This window comes from Aotus nancymaae, unplaced genomic scaffold (assembly GCF_030222135.1).
Source record: "Aotus nancymaae isolate 86718 unplaced genomic scaffold, 86718_ANA_hifiasm-v0.15.2.pri h1tg000089l, whole genome shotgun sequence".
Taxonomy (NCBI): domain Eukaryota; kingdom Metazoa; phylum Chordata; class Mammalia; order Primates; family Aotidae; genus Aotus; species Aotus nancymaae.
Genome location: NW_026988504.1, coordinates 1,367,804 through 1,385,328, shown reverse-complemented (window position 1 = coordinate 1,385,328; position 17,525 = coordinate 1,367,804). Strand labels below are relative to the sequence as shown.

Below are 17,525 nucleotides of genomic sequence, written 5' to 3'. Positions count from 1 at the left end.
TCTGGGCTCTTGCAAAACACTGAGAGACCAAACAGCCCTGAGAGCTGTTGCCCGGTGCATTTGACGGGTGTAAGGGCACCCCTGTGTAAACCACAAGGCCTAAGATCAGGCTGCGGTGCCCTGGAGGTCAGCCTGGGCTGGAGACATTCTCAAAGAGGGAGGCAGGCAGTGTTCCTAACACAGGTCCACTCCACAGCCCCCCCACCCCCCCTCAACACACACACACACACACACACACACACACACACACACACGGCAGATTGCAGTATTTCCCTGACAAGGGGAACTGAGGTTCAGGAATACTGATGGAAGAGCTGACTGCCCTTAGCTCTCTGCTCACTCAGAAATCCACACCTGTTCCTCTGTCGTCGGGTCAGTTTAAAGACCACGTGTGGGCCGGCGTGGTGGCTCACACCTATAATCCCAGCACTTTGGGAGGCCCAGGTGGGCGGATCACCTGAGGTTGGGAGTTTGAGACCAGCCTGATCAACATAGAGAAACCCCGTCTCTATTAAAAATACAAAATTAGCTGGACATGCCTATAATCCCAGCTATTCGGGAAGCTGAGGCAGGAGAATCGCTTGAACAGAAACACAGAGGTTGTGGTGAGCCGAGCAAAACTCCCTCTCAAAAATAAATCAATAAAAAATAAAGGCCACGTGTGGGGCTGGCCAGGGGCAGTAGCTTCAGACTCAGGTCCCGTCCCGAAGTGTTCTCCGGCCCACACCCCAGCAGGGAAGCCTAGCCCACGCCGGACTTCAGCGTCCAGCAGGAACCTGGCTGGAGGAGGCCTCTCCCCCGGGCACCTGTTATTCCAAGTCCGGAGTGTGATGCTGCCTTCCGGCTGGCTGCACGGGGTTGTTCTTCACACTGCCCGGCTCTGAGGCGTTTCCTGTGTGGTGCGGAGATCCCGGGCAAGAGCCGTGACCTTTCCCTGTGCCTCCGCTTCCTCGCCTTTATTATTTATTTATTTATTTATTTTTTGAGATGGAGTCCCGCTCCATCGCCCAGGCTGGAGTGGAGTGGCATGATCTTGGCTCACTGCAACCTCCGCCTCTCAGTTCAAGGGATTCTCCTGCCTCGGCCTCCTGATTAGCTGGGGTTATAGGCGCGAGCCACCACACCCGGCTAACTTTTTGTATTTTTAGTAGACGAGGTTTCACTATGTTAGCCAGGATGATCTCAATCTCCTGACCTCGTGGTCTGCCCTCCAAGGCCTCCCAAAGTGCTGGGATTACAGGCGTGAGCCACCGCGCCCGGCCCACTGCCTCTTCTTTAAAGCGGGGCAGTGACCGTGCCTCCGTCAGACGGCTGCTGCAGGATGACAAGAGCCCAGGCATGAAAGTGCACGGCAGGGGTGGCAGTTACGATCGCCGATGAAATTCCAGGACAGAAGAACATGCGTGTTCTGTTCTCTGACATGTGCTGTCGTGCGATTTAGCCTGCGTGTTGAACCGAAATGAGTTCATGTTTTGGTTTATTCAACACTGGTAGCAGGTGCGAGACGGGACTCAAAGTCAAGACCTCCCCAAACCTCTCTGCCCTTCTGTCCACCTTCCCCGTCCCCTCTCCTCTGAGGCCCCTGCCACGACCACATGACTGACACGGCCGCAACCCCGTGCCAGGGACAGGGCTCCGGAGTCTCCGCAGCTGCTCACACCCAGATCCTTCTCTTGACTCGCACCGACTGGCTCTGTCCTCACACTCCCCACCCCCTGGGGCAGCTTTAGCGTCTACACCTGAGACTCCTCACCCATAATTTTGAGCACCCAGAGTGTGACAGCAGCTCCCGGAATGGCGGGTCCTGTGGGTTAGCAGGTGCTGGGCCTCTGCTTCCGGGCCAGCTGCATCGAGATGGGGCCACCCCAGTCCTCACAGGTATAAGGAAGGGTCCACCAGCAATGGGTCACATGCCACCTCATGCCCACTAAGATGACCATGACAAAATAACAAGTGTGGGCGAGGCTGCGGCCACACGGGAGCCTAGAGCGTGGCTGTGGGGCTGGACGGCGCGGTGACCATGTCCCTAACCGTGGAAAACAGTTTGGTGGCCCCTCAGTATGTTACACAGAACACATGTCCCAGCAAGCCCACTCCAGGGATACACCCCAGAGAGCTGAAAACAAGTGTCCAAACAGAACGTTGCTCATGAATGTTCACAGCGGCACCGGCCACCGTCGCCGAAAGGCGGAAACAGCCCGAAGTCCATCAGCAGATGAGTGCATAAGCACAATGCGCACAACGGGATACGTTTAGCCAGGAAACAAATGAAGTTCTGACACGTGCTGCGCTGTGGACGAATCTTGGGACGATCAGCCAAGTGACAGAAGCTGGACGCTCACGGGCACACGCTGTCTGATTCCATTCAGTTTGAGTGTCCAGCAGAGGCCACTTCATGGAGGTGGAAAGTCCACTGGGTTTACTGGGTTTCCAGAAGATGAGGGGAATGGGGAGCGACTACTAATGGGGTTTCTTTTTTTCTTTTTGAGACGGAGTCTTGCTCTGTTGCCCATGCTGGAGTGCAGTGAGTCATGCAATCTCGTCTCACTGCAACTTCCGACTCCCAGGTTCAAACAATTCTCCTGCCTCAGCCTTCCGTGTAGCTGGGATTATAGGCATGCATCACCATGCCTGGCGTTTTTTTTTTTTTTTTTTTAGACAGAGTCTCGCTCTGTCACCCAGGCTGGAGTGCAGTGGCACGATCTCGGCTCACTGCAACCTCCACCTCCTGGGTTCAAGCGATTCTCCTGCCTCAGCCTCCCGAGTAGCTGGGATTACAGGCACGTGCCCCACACCTGGCTAATTTTTTGTATTTTTAGTAGAGACGGGGTTTCACCATGTTGCTCAGGCTGGTCTCGAACTCCTGACCTCGAGTGATCTGCCCGCATTGGCCTCCCAAAGTGCTGGGATTACAGGCGTGAGCCATCGCACCCGGCTGGTGTGGGGTTTCTTTTTGGGATGATGAAAATGTTCTAAAACGGATTGTGGTAATAGTTGCACAATTTTCTGAATGTACTTTGTCATGTCATTCATTTTTGTTTTTTTTTTTTTGAGACGGAGTTTCACTCTTGTTACCCAGGCTGGAGTACAATGGCTCATTGCAACCTCTGCCTCCCGGGTTCAAGCAGCTCTCTGCCTCAGTCTCCTGAGTAGCTGGGATTACAGGCATGCGTCACCACGCCTGGCTAATTTTGTATTTTTAGTAGAGATGGGGTTTCTTTTTTTTTTTTTTTTTTTTTTTTGAGACGGGGTTTCACTCTTGTTACCCAGGCTGGAGTGCAATGGCGCGATCTCGGCTCACCGCAACCTCCGCCTCCTGGGTTCAGGCAATTCTCCTGTCTCAGCCTCCTGAGTAGCTGGGATTACAGGCACGCGCCACCATGCCCAGCTAATTTTTTGTATTTTTTTTTTGGTAGAGACGGGGTTTCATCATGTTGACCAGGATGGTCTCGATCTCTTGACCTCGTGATCCACCCGCCTCGGCCTCCCAAAGTGCTGGGATTACAGGCGTGAGCTACCGCGCCCGGCCAGAGATGGGGTTTCACCATGTTGGCCAGGTTGGCCTCGAACTCCTGACCTCAGGTGATCCACCCACCTCAGCCACCCAAAGTGCTGGGATGACAGCCGTGAGCCACCAAGCCTGGCCCGATATTTTAAAGTAATTAGTTTTGACTGGGCATGGTGGCTTACGCCTGTCATCCCAGCACTTTGGGAGGCTCTGGCAGAAGGATTGCTTGAGCCCAGGGTTTTGACACCAGCCTGGGCAGCAGAGCAAGACCCCGCTTGTATTTAAAAGAGTCAGGGGGTAAGAGCAATGATGATCGGGCTGGGCACAGGGTACCACCCAGTGGGGCTGCGGCCTGAGGCCCAGTGATCGGAGTGGCCAGCTCGAGGGGGTGGGCTGACTCCACTCTAGAAGGCTTGTGGCAGGTAGGGCGTTTCAGAACCCTCCTTTTACATGGCAGACAGATGTCTACTTCGTCGGCCCCGGCGCGGATGGAGTAGGACAGCCAAGTACCAGCCTCTGCGGGGCCTGCAGGTGTGTCCTGGGTTCCTCATCTGTGAGACAGGTGAGAACCGCACCTGCTTCCCAGGGGCCTCATCAACATCAAAGGAGCAGGACGTGTGGGGGCTCCACTCGGCGTCTCTGGAATGACCATGTGATAAATGTCAGTTATTCTGCCCAGGCTCCGTGGGGGTGCTGGCGAGCCCCAGGGACCAAGGTCGACTGTGAGGGCAGACACCAGCCCCGGGACAGAGAGCAGGACGGTGCCCTGTCCCAGGCTGCATGGCTGCGGAGTGCTGTCCTTCCCAGGGTGTGCCCTGCTCTATTTCCGTCCCGTTCAGGGAGGACCATTCAGGGTTCCGGCCTCCAGGCTCCCTAGTGTCCCATTCAGGGGGCACAGAGGCTTCTGACTAAGCCCAGACTCTATGTGCCCGCTGCAGGAAAGCTGGGGAAACGAAGGCCCAGAGGGGCTCTGTTCTTCAGGCGAGGCACCCGAGACAGGGTGGGGTGAGGGCTCAGTTCACTGTCTCCCCCCAGGGAGGGAGCTGGGGATGCACTGGGGGTTCCGAGTTAACCCACGGGGATCATGGCTGTGCTGGGGGCCAGAGCCCACTCCCTGGGAGAAAGGGGTCAAGACGGAACATTTCAGAAAGCAAGGGCCCAGGCGGAGAGGGAGGAGGGTGTGATGGAGGGCGGTCGGCAGCACAGGGGTCCCCCCAGACCCTGTGTGGGGCCCAGCAACTTGGTGACCTGAGCCTCCAGCACACAGCATGTCCGGCAGCCCTGACCCGGCTTCCCAGTCCAGACTTGAGGCGGCCCCAGGCAGCACAGCCGGCCCCTCCCCCCAGGACCGCTCTGGGCTCCAGCTGCTGCCGTCTGGGGCCCAGCTGTTGTGTACTGGCCTCAGCCGCCCCGCCCCGCATGGCCACCTGGGCTGCCCTGCGCCCCAGCTGCTGGCCTCTGAGGCCCAAGTGAGCAGGGAAGTGAGGCGGGCCACCCTCTTCCCCAAGTGCTGGCTGTGGGGGGAGGGGCCCTGAGGCCAGGCGCTGCAGTGGCAGAGCCTGACCCCCTTTTGGTTTCCCCCAGCCCCCCTTTCTGGTCACCCCATGCATCAGAAGGACTCTCCTTGGCCTCATATACTGGGACCTCGATGAGCCAGGTCCCTTGCCAGGAGCTGCTGTGGCTCTTGCCCAGGTCTTTGGAGGGGCAAGGGAAACCACCGGGCTGGACGGCAGCTCCTGGGCCTGGTGCTGGAGCTGCCGTCTCCTGGGCCCCAGTGCCTGGGAGTGGGTGGCCTCTGGGTCCCCTGGTGGGAAGGACTGGTCTTGCCCTAGGACTGAAGCACATGGGCTCAGAAGTCCGTCACTCAGCTGACGGCCTCTAGAGCTCGGCGGGGAGGCCGAGGCCCTGTCGTTTCTGGACCCAGGTATTTGGCGGGATCTGCTGCTCTTGGCACCCCTGCAGCTGAGCCCCACCCCCTCCCACCTCCTCCCTATGGCCTCACCTGGCTGGTGCCAGCCTGCAGCCTATTGGGCTAACCGTGGAGTGGCAGGGCCACCAGGGAAAGGTCACATTCCGAAGCTGGGGAAGGAAGGGCATGGGGATGCAGGAGCCCCTGCTCACCGCTGGAGATGGGGCCTCTTGGGACATCAAGCAGAGAGTGCGTGCCTCCTTCCTGGACAGGTGAGGGAGGCTGGAGGTCAGGCTCTGGGGTGTCAAGGGGAGGGGCAGAGAGGCTGCTCCTTTGCCCCCCCAGGCTGCAGGCCGCGGCCCCCACCCATCCAGCCTGCTGATCCCCACGCTCCTGCTCCTGCGGCAACCGCAGCGGCAGGCCAGGGAGGCCATGTGAGCCTCGCCCTCCCTCCCTCCCTCCCTCCCTCCCTGTGATCCCCACGTGGCCTCTGGGGAGGCAGAAACAAACCCTCAGATCTTGCCACTGGGAACCTTTCAGCGCCAGCGACATCAAAGGGGGTGGCGGTGGCGGGGGTGGCCGGCGGATGCTTCTCTTAAAGGGCCACACCACTTTTAATTCAAAGCAGATCCTGGGAGCAGCTGTCTAGCTGCTGTCTGGGAGGGAAGGTGGCAGCCAAGTCCTCTCCAGACCTGGCTGCAGTTGCTCCTCAGAACTAAACTAGGCCGGGTGCGGTGGCTCACGCCTGTCGTCCCAACACTTTGGGAGGCCAAAGTGGGCAGAACACCTGAGGTCAGAAGTTCGAGACCAGCCTGGCCAACATGGTGAAACCCTGTCTCTGCTAAAAACACAAAAATCATTACAGAAGGAAAAGCCAGGGCATGAAAAGAAAATACAAAATCAGCCAGGCATGGCGGTGGTGCATGCCTGTAATCCCAGCTACCTGGGAGGCTGAGGCACAAGAATCCCTTGAACCCAGGAGATGGAGGTTACAGCGAGCTGAGATCACACCACTGTACTCCAGCCTGGGTGACAGAGTGAGACTGTCTCAAAAAAGCAAGAAAGAAGTGCACCACCACAGTCGGTTAACTCTTAATTTTTTTGTAGAGATGGGGTCTCACTATGTGGCCCAGGCTGGTCTTGAACTCTTGGGCTCATGTGATCCTCCCCCTTAGCCTCCCCAGATGCAGGGATTACAGCTGCGTGCCACCCTGCCTGGCCCTGAGGTGGGACTGTGACGGGCCCAGGTGTCTATCCTGCCTGGAGGCCACAGGAATGTTCCCTGACCACCTCCCATTCATTTGCCTGAGCCCCGTCCCAGGCACAGGGATATAGGACCCAGACGGCAGGTGTGCCATTGCAGGGCTTGTCTTCTGGAGGAGGCAGATGATGAAAAATTGCTGCTCAGGGAGCTCCTGACAGGGTGTCGGGGAAGGGGAAATGGGAAAGCCAGGCAGAAAACAGCCCGTGCTGGACATCCAGTGGGCCTGGCAGGGGCCCCAGGCCAGCTCTGGGGTGGACTCTGTGCAGCCTTGGGGAAGGAACCCAGCCTCACCTTCCGGCTCAGGCTTCCTACAGCCCCCCGGGGACTCGCTGCCTGCAGTGATCTCTTGGCCCTCCTGTGCCAAGTCCGGGTCCACTCACCTGTGAGGCGGGTGCTACAGGTGAGGATCCGAGGCCTGGGCAGGCTAGGCTCTACGCTGGAGGCCGGCACAGACCAGGTCAAGTTCAGTGCTGTGCAGGTAGGGGGCTGGACTTTGTGCCTGGACCATTCCACACTTGGACACTGTGGCCTCCCATGCAACGTCCAGCAGTGAGCACTTTGTGCTACTGACTTAGTGCTTGTGGGGCAGCGTGGAGTCACAGGCGGCCCCAGAGGGGGTCACGCATATATCTTTGAAAACGTGGGCTGCAGTGATAACGAGAGACTGTGGTCCCCTGTGGTCCCCTCCTGTGTAAGGAGGAAGGGAGGTTAAGAATCTACATCTGGCCAGGTGCGGTGGTTCATACCTGTAGTCCCAGCGCTTTGGGAGGTCGAGGCGGGTGGATCACTCGAGCCCAGGAGTTCAAGGCCAGCCTGGCCAACACGGTGAAACCCCATCTACACTCAAAATACAAAAAATTAGCTGATGTGGTGGCACGCGCCTGTAATCTCAGCTACTCTGAAGGCTGAGGCAGGTGAATTGCTTGAACCTGGGAGGCAGAGGTGGCGGTGAGCCAAGATCGCATCACCGCACTCCAGCCTGGGTGACAGAGCAAGACTCCATCTCAAAAAAAAAAAAAAAAAAAAAGAATCTACATATATGTCCACCTGGCACCTGACACAGGCATTTGCTCATCTTTGCAAACAGAAAACTAGCAGGTCACTCTAGACGTGAATGAAAATGCTTTTCTTGGCTGGGCTTGGTGGCTTACACCTATAATCCCAGCACCTTCTGAGGCCAGGGCAGGAGGGTTACTTGAGGCTAGAGGGTTGAGACCAGCCTGGAAGACACGGTGAGACCTCATCACTACAATTTTCTTTAAAATTGTGTATATATATATGTTAGGCATGGTGGCATATGCCTGTAGTCCCAGCTACTTGGGAGGCTGAGGCAGGCGTGTGAGGCTGCAGTGAGCTCTGCTCATACCACTGCACTCCAGCCTGGGCAATAGAGAGAAATTCCATCTCTAAAAAAAGAAAAGAAAATAGTTTTCTATGGTGATGAGTGGGAGCAGAAATAGGTCAGGCCATGTCTTTCTACTTTTGAATCAAATAATTTTTTTTTTTTTGAGATGCAGCCTCACTCTGTTGCCCAGGCGGGAGTGCAGTGGCACTATCTTGGCTCACCACAACCTCAACCTCCACCTCCCAGGTTCAAGTGATTCTCCCGTCTCAGCCTTCAGAGTAGCTGGGATTACAGGCATGTGCCACCACACCCAGTTAATTTCTTTATTTTTAGTAGAGATAGTATTTCATCATATTGGCCAGGCTGATCTTGAACTTCTGACCTCAGGTGATCTGCCCACCTTGGCCTCCCAAAGTGCTGGGATTACAGGCGTGAGTCACAGCACTCCACCTGAATTCAAACAAATATTTTGAACAATGAAAAACGTAGCACTACAAAAAATGATGAAGAAAAAGAAAGAAACCCCCAATTTTAGTAAAAACCAAAATAAATAAACCTAACCTAATCACGTATCAAACTGTTAAACAAATCCAACCTGACTATAATGGTTAATTTTATGTGTCAACTTGACCAGGCTAAGGGATACCCAGAGAGCTGGTAAAACCTCAGTCCTGAGGGTATCTGCAAGGGTGTTTCTGGAAGAAATTAGCATTTGGATCAGTGGCCCTCACCACTGTGGGCGGGAATCATCTGATCCGTTGAGGGCCCAAATAGAATAAAAGGTGGAAGGACAAATTTTCCCTTCTTGAGCTGGGACATCCATCCTCCTGCCGCTGGACATTGAGGTGCAACCCCAGGACTTACACCAGCCGCCCCTCCTACACCACCTGGGCTTCAGGACGGGAGTTACACCTCTCGCTCCCCTGGTTCTCAGACCTGCAGACTTGGATCGAATTATATTATCCTATAATTATATTATAAACCAGTGTATTAAGTTATACACTGGTTTACAATACACTGGTTTTCCTGTCTCAAGCTTACAGACAACAGATCATGGAACTTTCTTTTCCTTCCTTCTGTCCTTTCCTCCCTTCTCTCTTTCCTTTCTTTTTCTTTCTCTCCCTCCCCCCTCCCCCGCCATGGAGTCTTGCTTTGTCACCAGGCTAGACGGCAGTGGTGCAATCTCAGCTCACTGTAATCTCCACCTCCTGGGTTCAAGAGATTCTCCTGCCCCACCTTCCCGAATGGCTGGGATTACAGGAGCCCGCCACCATGCCCGGCTAGGTTTTGTATTGTTTTTCAGTAGAGATGGGGTTTCACCATGTTGGCCAGGATGGTCTCCATCTCTTGACTTTGTGATCCGCCTGCCTCAGCCTCCCAAAGTGCTGGAATTACAGGAGTGAGCCACTGCGCCCTGCCGTTTTTTTTTTTGTGAGATGGAGTCTTACTCTGTCACTCAGGCTGGAGTACAATGATGTGATCTTGGTTCACTGCAACCTTCACCTCCCAGGTTCAAGTGTTTCTCCTGCCTCAGCCTCCCGAGTAGCTGGGTCTACAGTCATGCACCAATATGCCTGGCTAATTTTGTATTTTTAGTAGAGGTGGGGTTCCTCCATGTTGGTCAGGTTGGCCTCAAATTCCCAAACTCAGATAATCCGCCTGCCTCAGCCTCCCAAAGTGCTGGGATTACAGGCGTGAGCCACTGTGCCCAGCCTAATTTTTGTATTTTTAGTAGAGATGGGGTTTTACCGTGTTGGCCGGCTGTCCTCTCGTATATGTCTATGCATGTCATATTGGTTCTGTTTTTCTGGAGAACCCTATAATACACTAACCTAACCTAACACAGAAAAAGAAATTAATTCAAATAACTTCTGAACACAATATATTTCTCTAATGGGACATACTCTAAGGGATAAAAATAGCTACAAAGAGACCTTGAAATTTCCATAGTAGGTCTGTTGTTAATAGCAGGATTGCTGCAGTACCTCAAAGTATTTGGAGGGCATTTTAGAACAGAGAAAATGAATAAATATATTGATTTACTGAAAATTAGGGTTTTCACTGTGGACAAAGAAGATATTAGGTTGAACCATACAGATTTTGTCATTTTTTTGTCGATCAAAAATGACGTCTGGGTGGGGTGGCTCAACACCTGTAATCCCAGTACTTCGAGAGGCTGAGGTGGGAGGATCACTTGAGGTCTGCAGTTTGAGACCAACCTGGCCAACATAGTGAAACCCCATGTCTACTAAAAATACAAAAATTAGCCAGGCATGGTGTTGGGCACCTGTAATCCCAGCTACTCAGGAGGGTGAGGTAGGAGAATCCCTTGAACCCAGGAGGTGGAGGTTGCATATAGCCGAGATTACGCCACTGCACTCCAGCCTGGGCCTCTGTCTAAAAAAAAAAAAAAAAAAAAAATCAACAAGGGCAATTTTGTAGAATTAAACCGAATACAAATGTGGAATGAGGAAATAAGAGAGAGGAAGCTGAGACGTGGCTTAGAAATATTCAGATGAATTCATGACACTAACTCTGTTCCCTAAGAGGACCCAGGAAACAGTGACGGCCCAGTAGCAATGAGCACGCTCAGCACCCAGAACTTGGTCTCTATATCCCATTTCCTTGTTAAAGGGCTTCTCTGAGAAATGGCTGACTTCAGGGCTTGGGCAGAGAGGAGGTGCTCAAAGAATAATGGAAAGGTCAAACGGATGCAGGAAAGATGTCAACACTTGTACAATTAACTGAGGGTTAGCTCAGAGTATGATATCAATGTTAGATTCCCAGTTTTGTATGAAATTATTGTGGTTATATAAGAGGCTGGCCTTATTCTTTTTTTTTTGAGATGGAGTCTCAGTCATTCAGGCTGGAGTGCAATGGCACAATCTTGGCTCACTGCAACCTCCACCTCCCAGGATCAAGTGACCCTCCTGCCTCAGTCTCCCAAGGAGCTGGGACTACAGGAACATGTCACCATGCCCAGCTCACTTTTGTATTTTTTGTAGAGACAGGGTCTCACTATGTTGCCCAGGCTGGTCTCAAACTCCTAGGCTGAAGTGATCCTCCTACCTTGGCCTCCCAAAATGCTGGGATTATAGTGGTGAGTCACTGTGCCTGGCCAGAAAAAGTTTTTACATATACATGGGGTTGGGGGGTGGGGGAAGAGGGAGAGGTGGGGAGGGAGAGAGAGAGAGAAAGAGAGAGAGAGAGAGAGAGAGGGAGAGGACATGATAAAGCAAATGGCGTGACATGTCAACACTGACTGAGCTTGTTAAAGATGGACAGGAATTCTTCGTACTGCTTTTGCAAACTTTTCTTCTCCTCCTTCCTTCCTCCTCCTCCTCCTCCTTTCTTCTCTTTCTTCTCCTTTTGAGAGACAGTATTATACTGTATCGCTGGGGTTGGGGTGCAGTAGCTATCCATAGGCATGCTAATGGTTCACTACAGACTTGAACTTGGACTCAGCAATCCTCCTGCCTCAGCCACCTGAGTCGCTGAGACTACAGGTGTGAGCCGCCTTGCTCAGCTAAGTTTGAAATAATATCAACATAAAAGGTCATCCCTTCCACCAAAGAAAAAAGCATAGCAGTCAGGAGGACCAATTTGAACATCAAAAAGAATACCAACTTAATAAAAAAAATACATGAATTCATGTAATTTTTTTTTTTTAAGAGTCTCGCTCTGTCTCCCAGGCTGGAGTGTAGTGGCACGATCTTGGTTCACTGTAACCTCCACCTCCTGGGTTCAAGTTCTCCTGCCTCAGCTCCTGAAACCTGAATAGCTGGGACTACAGGAGTGTGCCACCAAGCCCGGCTAATTTTTTGTATTTTTTTAAGTAGAGACGGGTTTTCACCGTGTTAGCCAGGATGGTCTCAATCTCCTGACCTCGTGATCCACCCGCCTCGGCCTCCCAACGTGTTGGGATTACAGGCGTGAGCCACCATGCCCAGCCAATAGTCATATATTTTTTTTAATGAGGGGAAGCTTGACCAAAAATGCCTATAAATGTGGAAGGAACAATAAACTCGGGAAGTCATGATTTTGCAGCTGTAAATGTAAGTGAATCTACTCATCAACCGATGCTAAAACTGTTGGGCAAATGGTTATTGGAAAATCTTGATATTCGCGGTCTCAGAGAATTGCCTCACACATGCCTTAATTACTCCATGAGGAGCAAGGGAACTTGACCATGGAGGAATTTAGCAGAATTGAATTTGACCAACTGGTTAAACTTTACTCATGGCCACACTGATGTCCTGTACCTCCTCTCATCATTGCCCCAAATGTCTAAGCAAGGATCCAGACCGTGTGACGGTCTAAGGAAAACAGGACCAGATACTTCAAAAATGCCTCTGAAGAATTGAAACACACCCACCAGGAGCTGTGTGGCTCAGTGAGGCTCTGGGGTTGCACAGGGCATGGGCGTCTGGCTGGCGGACTAGCTGAGAGGACTGTGGCTAACGTGGGGCTCTCCCCAGGTTTCTCCAGCGTACACAAGTGTCCATGTTTGTCTGCATACAGGTGAGTGTGTGATGTGGGTGTGTCATCAGCAGGAAGGTAAGACAGCACCCAGGCAGACGAAGTGTCCTTAGACTCAGCAATGACTGCCGGGCGTGGTGGCTCACACGTCATCCCAGCACTGTGGGAGGCTGAGGTGGGCGGATCACAGGAGGTCAGGAGTTCTAGACCAGCCTGGCCAACATGGTGAAACCCTATCTCTACTAAAAATACAAAAAGTAGTCGGGCGTGGTGTGGGTGCCTGTAATCCCAGCTACTCGGGAGGCTGAGGCAGGAGACTCACTTGAACCTGGGAGGCGGAGGTTGCAGTGAGCTGAGATTGAGCCACTGCACTCCAGCCTGGGTGACAAGAGTGAAAGTCCATCTCAACAACAACAACAATAAAAATTAGCGAGGCATGATGGTTTGCAGCTGGTTTCCAGCTACCCAGGAGGCCAAGGCAGGAGGATTGCTTGAGCCCAGGAGTTGGAGGCTGCAGTGAGCTGTGATCACAGCACTGCACTCAAGTCTGGGCCACAGAGGGAGACCCTGTCTCACTCACATGAAGCATAAGGACTGACTGACAAGTGCCCAGTTCCCCCTTCCACAGGCTTCTGTGCATCTAAGTCCTGGCCAGGAGCCCACAGAGACAGGCAGGCCCATGGAGAGGGGAGCGCCAGGCAGGGCTGAGCCGTGGAGAGAATTTAGCCAAGTCCCAGGCTGGGGACAGGAGAACACGTGCATGTGCTGTCCATGAGTGGCCCAGGTGCTGGGAGCTAAGCACAGGGCTGCGAGTCAGGAAGGCAGCTCCTGCTGGAAGACGGGAGCTGGCAGCACGTGGCCCTGGTGGCAGTGAGGCCAGGTGCCATCCCTTCTGTGGCGGCTGGGGATGGGGTGGGGTTTCCGAGGCTTCCACCAAGCCCCTGTTCAACATGGCATTAGCCCGGAAAGTCCTCGAGTGCCTGTGGGTCCGCAAGAGCTCCTGTGAGACTCAAGTTCGCCCACCCCATGCTTCTGGACCCGGTCTCCCGCCTTACCTACCCTCAGGTTTAGGGACCATCGCAGCAGCCCCAGGGCTGCCAGGTATTTCACTCCCGTCCTAGGATGAAGGAAATAAGGCCTAGACTCGAGGGCCACGAGCCCCAACAGCCAGGAAGGATCCGTACAGGGATGGGGGGACTGCCCCATCCCATAAGGTCAGGAGGGGGACGGTGAGGACAGGGACAGGTGGGCAGGGAAGAGGCTCAGGTGCTGGAGCGGAGGAAGCCGGGAGGGTGGGGGAGAGCAGGGCACCGACGTGGGGACGGGACGAACCGAGGACGGGCGAGCGCGGACCGCTGGGGTCCCAGGGCTCAGCGCCGCTCCCTAGGGGTTACCGCGCACCCAGCTCCGGCCCAGCCTGGCCCCGGCGAGCCCATCCGAGCCGCGCTTCCCGGAGGCAGAGGTCGGCAGCGCCATCCGGGTAGCCCGGTCCAGCGCGGGCTTCAGCGGCCCCAGGGCGGGGCGGGGGCGCCGTGGGCGGGGCTAGGGCGGGGCCTGACGGGACCCGGAAACGCGCTCCGGCCCCGCCCCCCGGCCGCTTGGCTGCGCGTCCCGGCCGTTGCCGATAAAGTTGTTTGACGCCGGGCGGCGGCGGGTCACGTGAGCGGAAGATGGCGGCCCCGGCAGGTTGCGGAGGCTCCGCGGTGTCGGTGCTGGCCCCGAACGGCCGGCGCCACACGGTAAAGGTGACGCCGAGCACCGTGCTGCTTCAGGTGCGGCCGCTGGCCCGAGGCGGACGGGTGGGCGGGTGGGGGGCGCCGCGCCACGACCCCGCCCCCTGCGGTCGGCGTCCGGGTCTTCAGGGGCGGGGCCTGGGGCGGGGCCTGCGGCGGCCAATGAACAGACTCCTGCGCGGCGTCGCCGCCCCCTGCTCGCGGGCACCTGCGCTTCCGCAGGGGTCCCGGGGGTCTCGTGTGGGGGCGGGGCGGGGCGGGTGCAGCCCTCCCCGGGGTGCGGCGGGGACGGTGCCGCGTGTCACCCCCCCATGGAGTCCTGGGCGCCCGGCCGAGCCCAGCTCGCGAGGGCGCCGGGAAGAGTGGAGCCCCAGACCTGCGTTCCCATCCCGGGGCGTCCCCCGGAGTGGGAGCCCGGGTTGCGCGGTGGCTGATGTCCTGGCCGTGGGGCGTGGAAGCGATTTTTGCTGAGTCATGCACTGCACTTTTACTCGGGCAGCTTGTGACCTCGAATCAATTAAATATAAAAGTATTACTTGAGCCCCTGCTGCGTTGGGGACCGTGAGGACCCAACGTGCACACGACCCGTAGTCTGCGGGAGCAGCCCACGGCGTGGGGCGGCCGGGCCTGGGCAGGTGGAGGGCGCAGCTGGGAGGCTGTTGGTGCCGGGCGTGCAGAGTGCGGAAGTGCGGCGCTCCCGCGGAGGCTGCGCGGGACCCTCTGGCGCCAGCGTCACGGCTTTGGCTGTTGGAGAAGAGGGGCGGAGGCGGTGCAGGCTGTGGGAGCAGGTGCACAGAACCGTGCCAGAGCCAGGGGTAGCCTCTGCTGGGCGGGGTTGCAGAACTACAGGGTTTGAACTTCATGGGGGGAGATCCCACAGTGTGTGCCAGGAAGATCCTGGTGTCGCTTGCCGCCGGGGAACCCTGAATGGAGCCTCCCTGCAAAGCGGGGACGGTGAGGAAGGGAGGGACAGTGGACAGGATTTGCAGGAGACTCGCCCGCAGCTGTTGTGGGGACCGTCCATAGTGTGGTTTGTGCTTGGCTTTGCCTGGGCAGAGCCACCTGGCTTGCCAGGAAGCTGAGTGCCCTTGGCTGGCCTGCCCCACTGCGCCCGCCAGCCCGGCCCATCAGCAGTTCACCGTCCTTTCATCTCACCCCTAGGTTCTGGAGGACACGTGCCGGCGGCAGGACTTCAACCCCTGTGAATATGATCTGAAGTGAGTTTGCTCCAGCTCAGCAAGCAGGGTCTGAGTGTATCTGTGCCCCTGCCCCCTGAACATACTGGCTCTCACTTGGAAGAGCCCCCCGGTGGTTTTAAACAGTCATCATAATATTCCCTCCCAGCTCTGGAGACCCAAGGCCTTGCATCCTGAGTAACTGGAATTACAGGCACATGCCATGCCCGGCTAATTTTTGTATTTTTAGTAGAGATGGTTTCACCGTGTTGGCTAGAATGTTCTCGAACTCCTGACCTCAAGTGCTCTGCCCGCCTTGCCTCCCAGAGTGCTGGGATGACAGGCATGAGCCACCGTGACTGGCCTCATTTTTATTTCTGACGGCTCCCCTGCCCATGATCTGTGTGATGGGGTCTAGTGGGAGCCAGTGAGTGCGGCTTTGAGGCAGGTGTCCTGCAGCAGCATTGCGGTGTCTTCTGCTCTCCTTTTCCTCTGCTGAGGCAGCGCAGCGAACTCGGTTCCACGTGGGGACGCTGCCCCATCCTCTCCACGGTTCCCAGTCTGCCTGCCCTCAGGTTCCCCCGATCTGCTATCCTGTCTTGCCCTAGAAATTTATGTGGCAATTTCCAGAGTCACTTTTCTGGCCAGTATAAAAGATTGATAGCAAAGTTTGTTCTCTGTTAATTATTCTAGACACCCTCGAACTTTCTGAACTCTGTTTTCTAATTGTTTCCAATGACAGCTTGCATTTCCAAAGGGGGGCCAACCTTTTTCTTTTTCTTTCTTTCTTTCTTCCTTTTTTCCTTCCCTCCCTCCCTCCCTCCTTCCTTCCTTCCTTCCTTCCTTCCTTCCTTCCATTGCCTGGGCCGGAGTGAGAGTGCAATGATGTGATCTTGGCTCACTGCAGCTTCTGCCTCTCAGGTCCAAGCAATTCTCTTGCCTCCGCCTCCTGAGTAGCTGGGACTACAGGCAACCGCTACCATGTCCTGCTAATTTTTGTGTTTTTAGCAGAGACAGGTTTTCACCACGTTGGTCAGGCTGGTCTTGAACTCCTGACCTCGGATGAGCCTCCCGCATTGCTTTCCCACGGTGCTGGGATTACAGGCATGAGCTGCCGCACGGGCCAAGTATATTAAGATTTCATATGTGTTCTCCCCTCAGCCCTGGAGTTTTTTTCCTTTTATCTAAACTTTTGTTAAAAACAGCTCAGATATGAGTATGCCTCTGGGTGACAGAGTGAGACTGTCTCTTAAAAGAAGAGTGAAAACATGTTGCTCATTGGCTCATACCTGCAATTCCAGCACGCTGGGACGCTGAGGTGGAACGATTGCTTGAGTTCAGGAGTTTGTGAGTAGCCTGGGCAACAGCAAGATTCCCATCTCTGCAAAAGATAAAAAAAAATTAGCCAGGATTTGTGGTGCACACCTATAGTCCTAGCCACTCAGGAGGCTGAGGTGGGAGGACAGCTTGAGCCTGGGAGGTCGAGGTTACAATGTGCCCTGTTTGCTCTACTGCGCTCCACCCTGGGGAACAAAGTGAGACCCTGTCTCGAAAACAGAGTCAGAGCCTGACCTGTGAGAGGCGTGAATAACCTCGTGTTTGTTCTTTGGGCGACCGACTGGCCACTGTGGTCTCCTTGCAGATCAGGGCTATGCAGGCGTTGTGATTTTTTTTTGTTGTTTTTTTGAGACAGAATCTTGCTCTGTCATCCAGGCTGGAGTGCAGTAGCGTGATCTCACCTCACTGCAACCTCCACCTCCTGGGTTCAGGTGATTCTCCTGCCTCAGCCTCCCAGGGTGCTGGGATTACAGGCGTGAGCCACCGCACCTGGCCCACACGTGGGTTTTCTTGCTTCTCTTGGGTTGCGGCCCCATTTGGAGGCGGGTGGGAGCAGCAGTGGCCGGCAGCCACGCTGGCTGGTGGCCGAGGTGAAAGCGGAGGGACTCGGGCAGCCGGCTTTACTGTGGCGTCTCCAGCTGTGATGGCTGGGGCTGACACCTCAGCTTCTCCAGTGCGGCAGTGTTCACCACCCAGCCTTTCTGTGTGTTTTCTGAGCATTTGCCCTGGGGCTCCCTTCTGTGTGCATGAGGCCCTGTGTAGTCAGGTCCCGCC

The 17,525-nt window shown here is 55.3% G+C and overlaps 1 protein-coding gene across 4 annotated transcripts in view; it reads left to right on the top strand.

The window, feature by feature from the left end:
• Positions 1–14,169: 14,169 nt before the first annotated feature.
• The window catches only part of ASPSCR1 (ASPSCR1 tether for SLC2A4, UBX domain containing), a 39,670-nt gene continuing 36,314 nt past the window's right edge, over positions 14,170–17,525 (top strand). For 3 of the 4 annotated variants that reach the window (XM_012452699.2, XM_064369658.1, XM_021666336.2), the window contains exons 1-2: positions 14,170–14,277; positions 15,400–15,455. In XM_012452699.2, the coding sequence (XP_012308122.2) occupies positions 14,176–14,277; positions 15,400–15,455 (158 nt within the window). In that variant the 5' untranslated portion in view covers positions 14,170–14,175. Of the gene's footprint in view, positions 14,278–14,995; positions 15,027–15,399; positions 15,456–17,525 lie in introns of those variants that run through there. The other variant, XM_021666337.2, reaches the window with a different exon arrangement.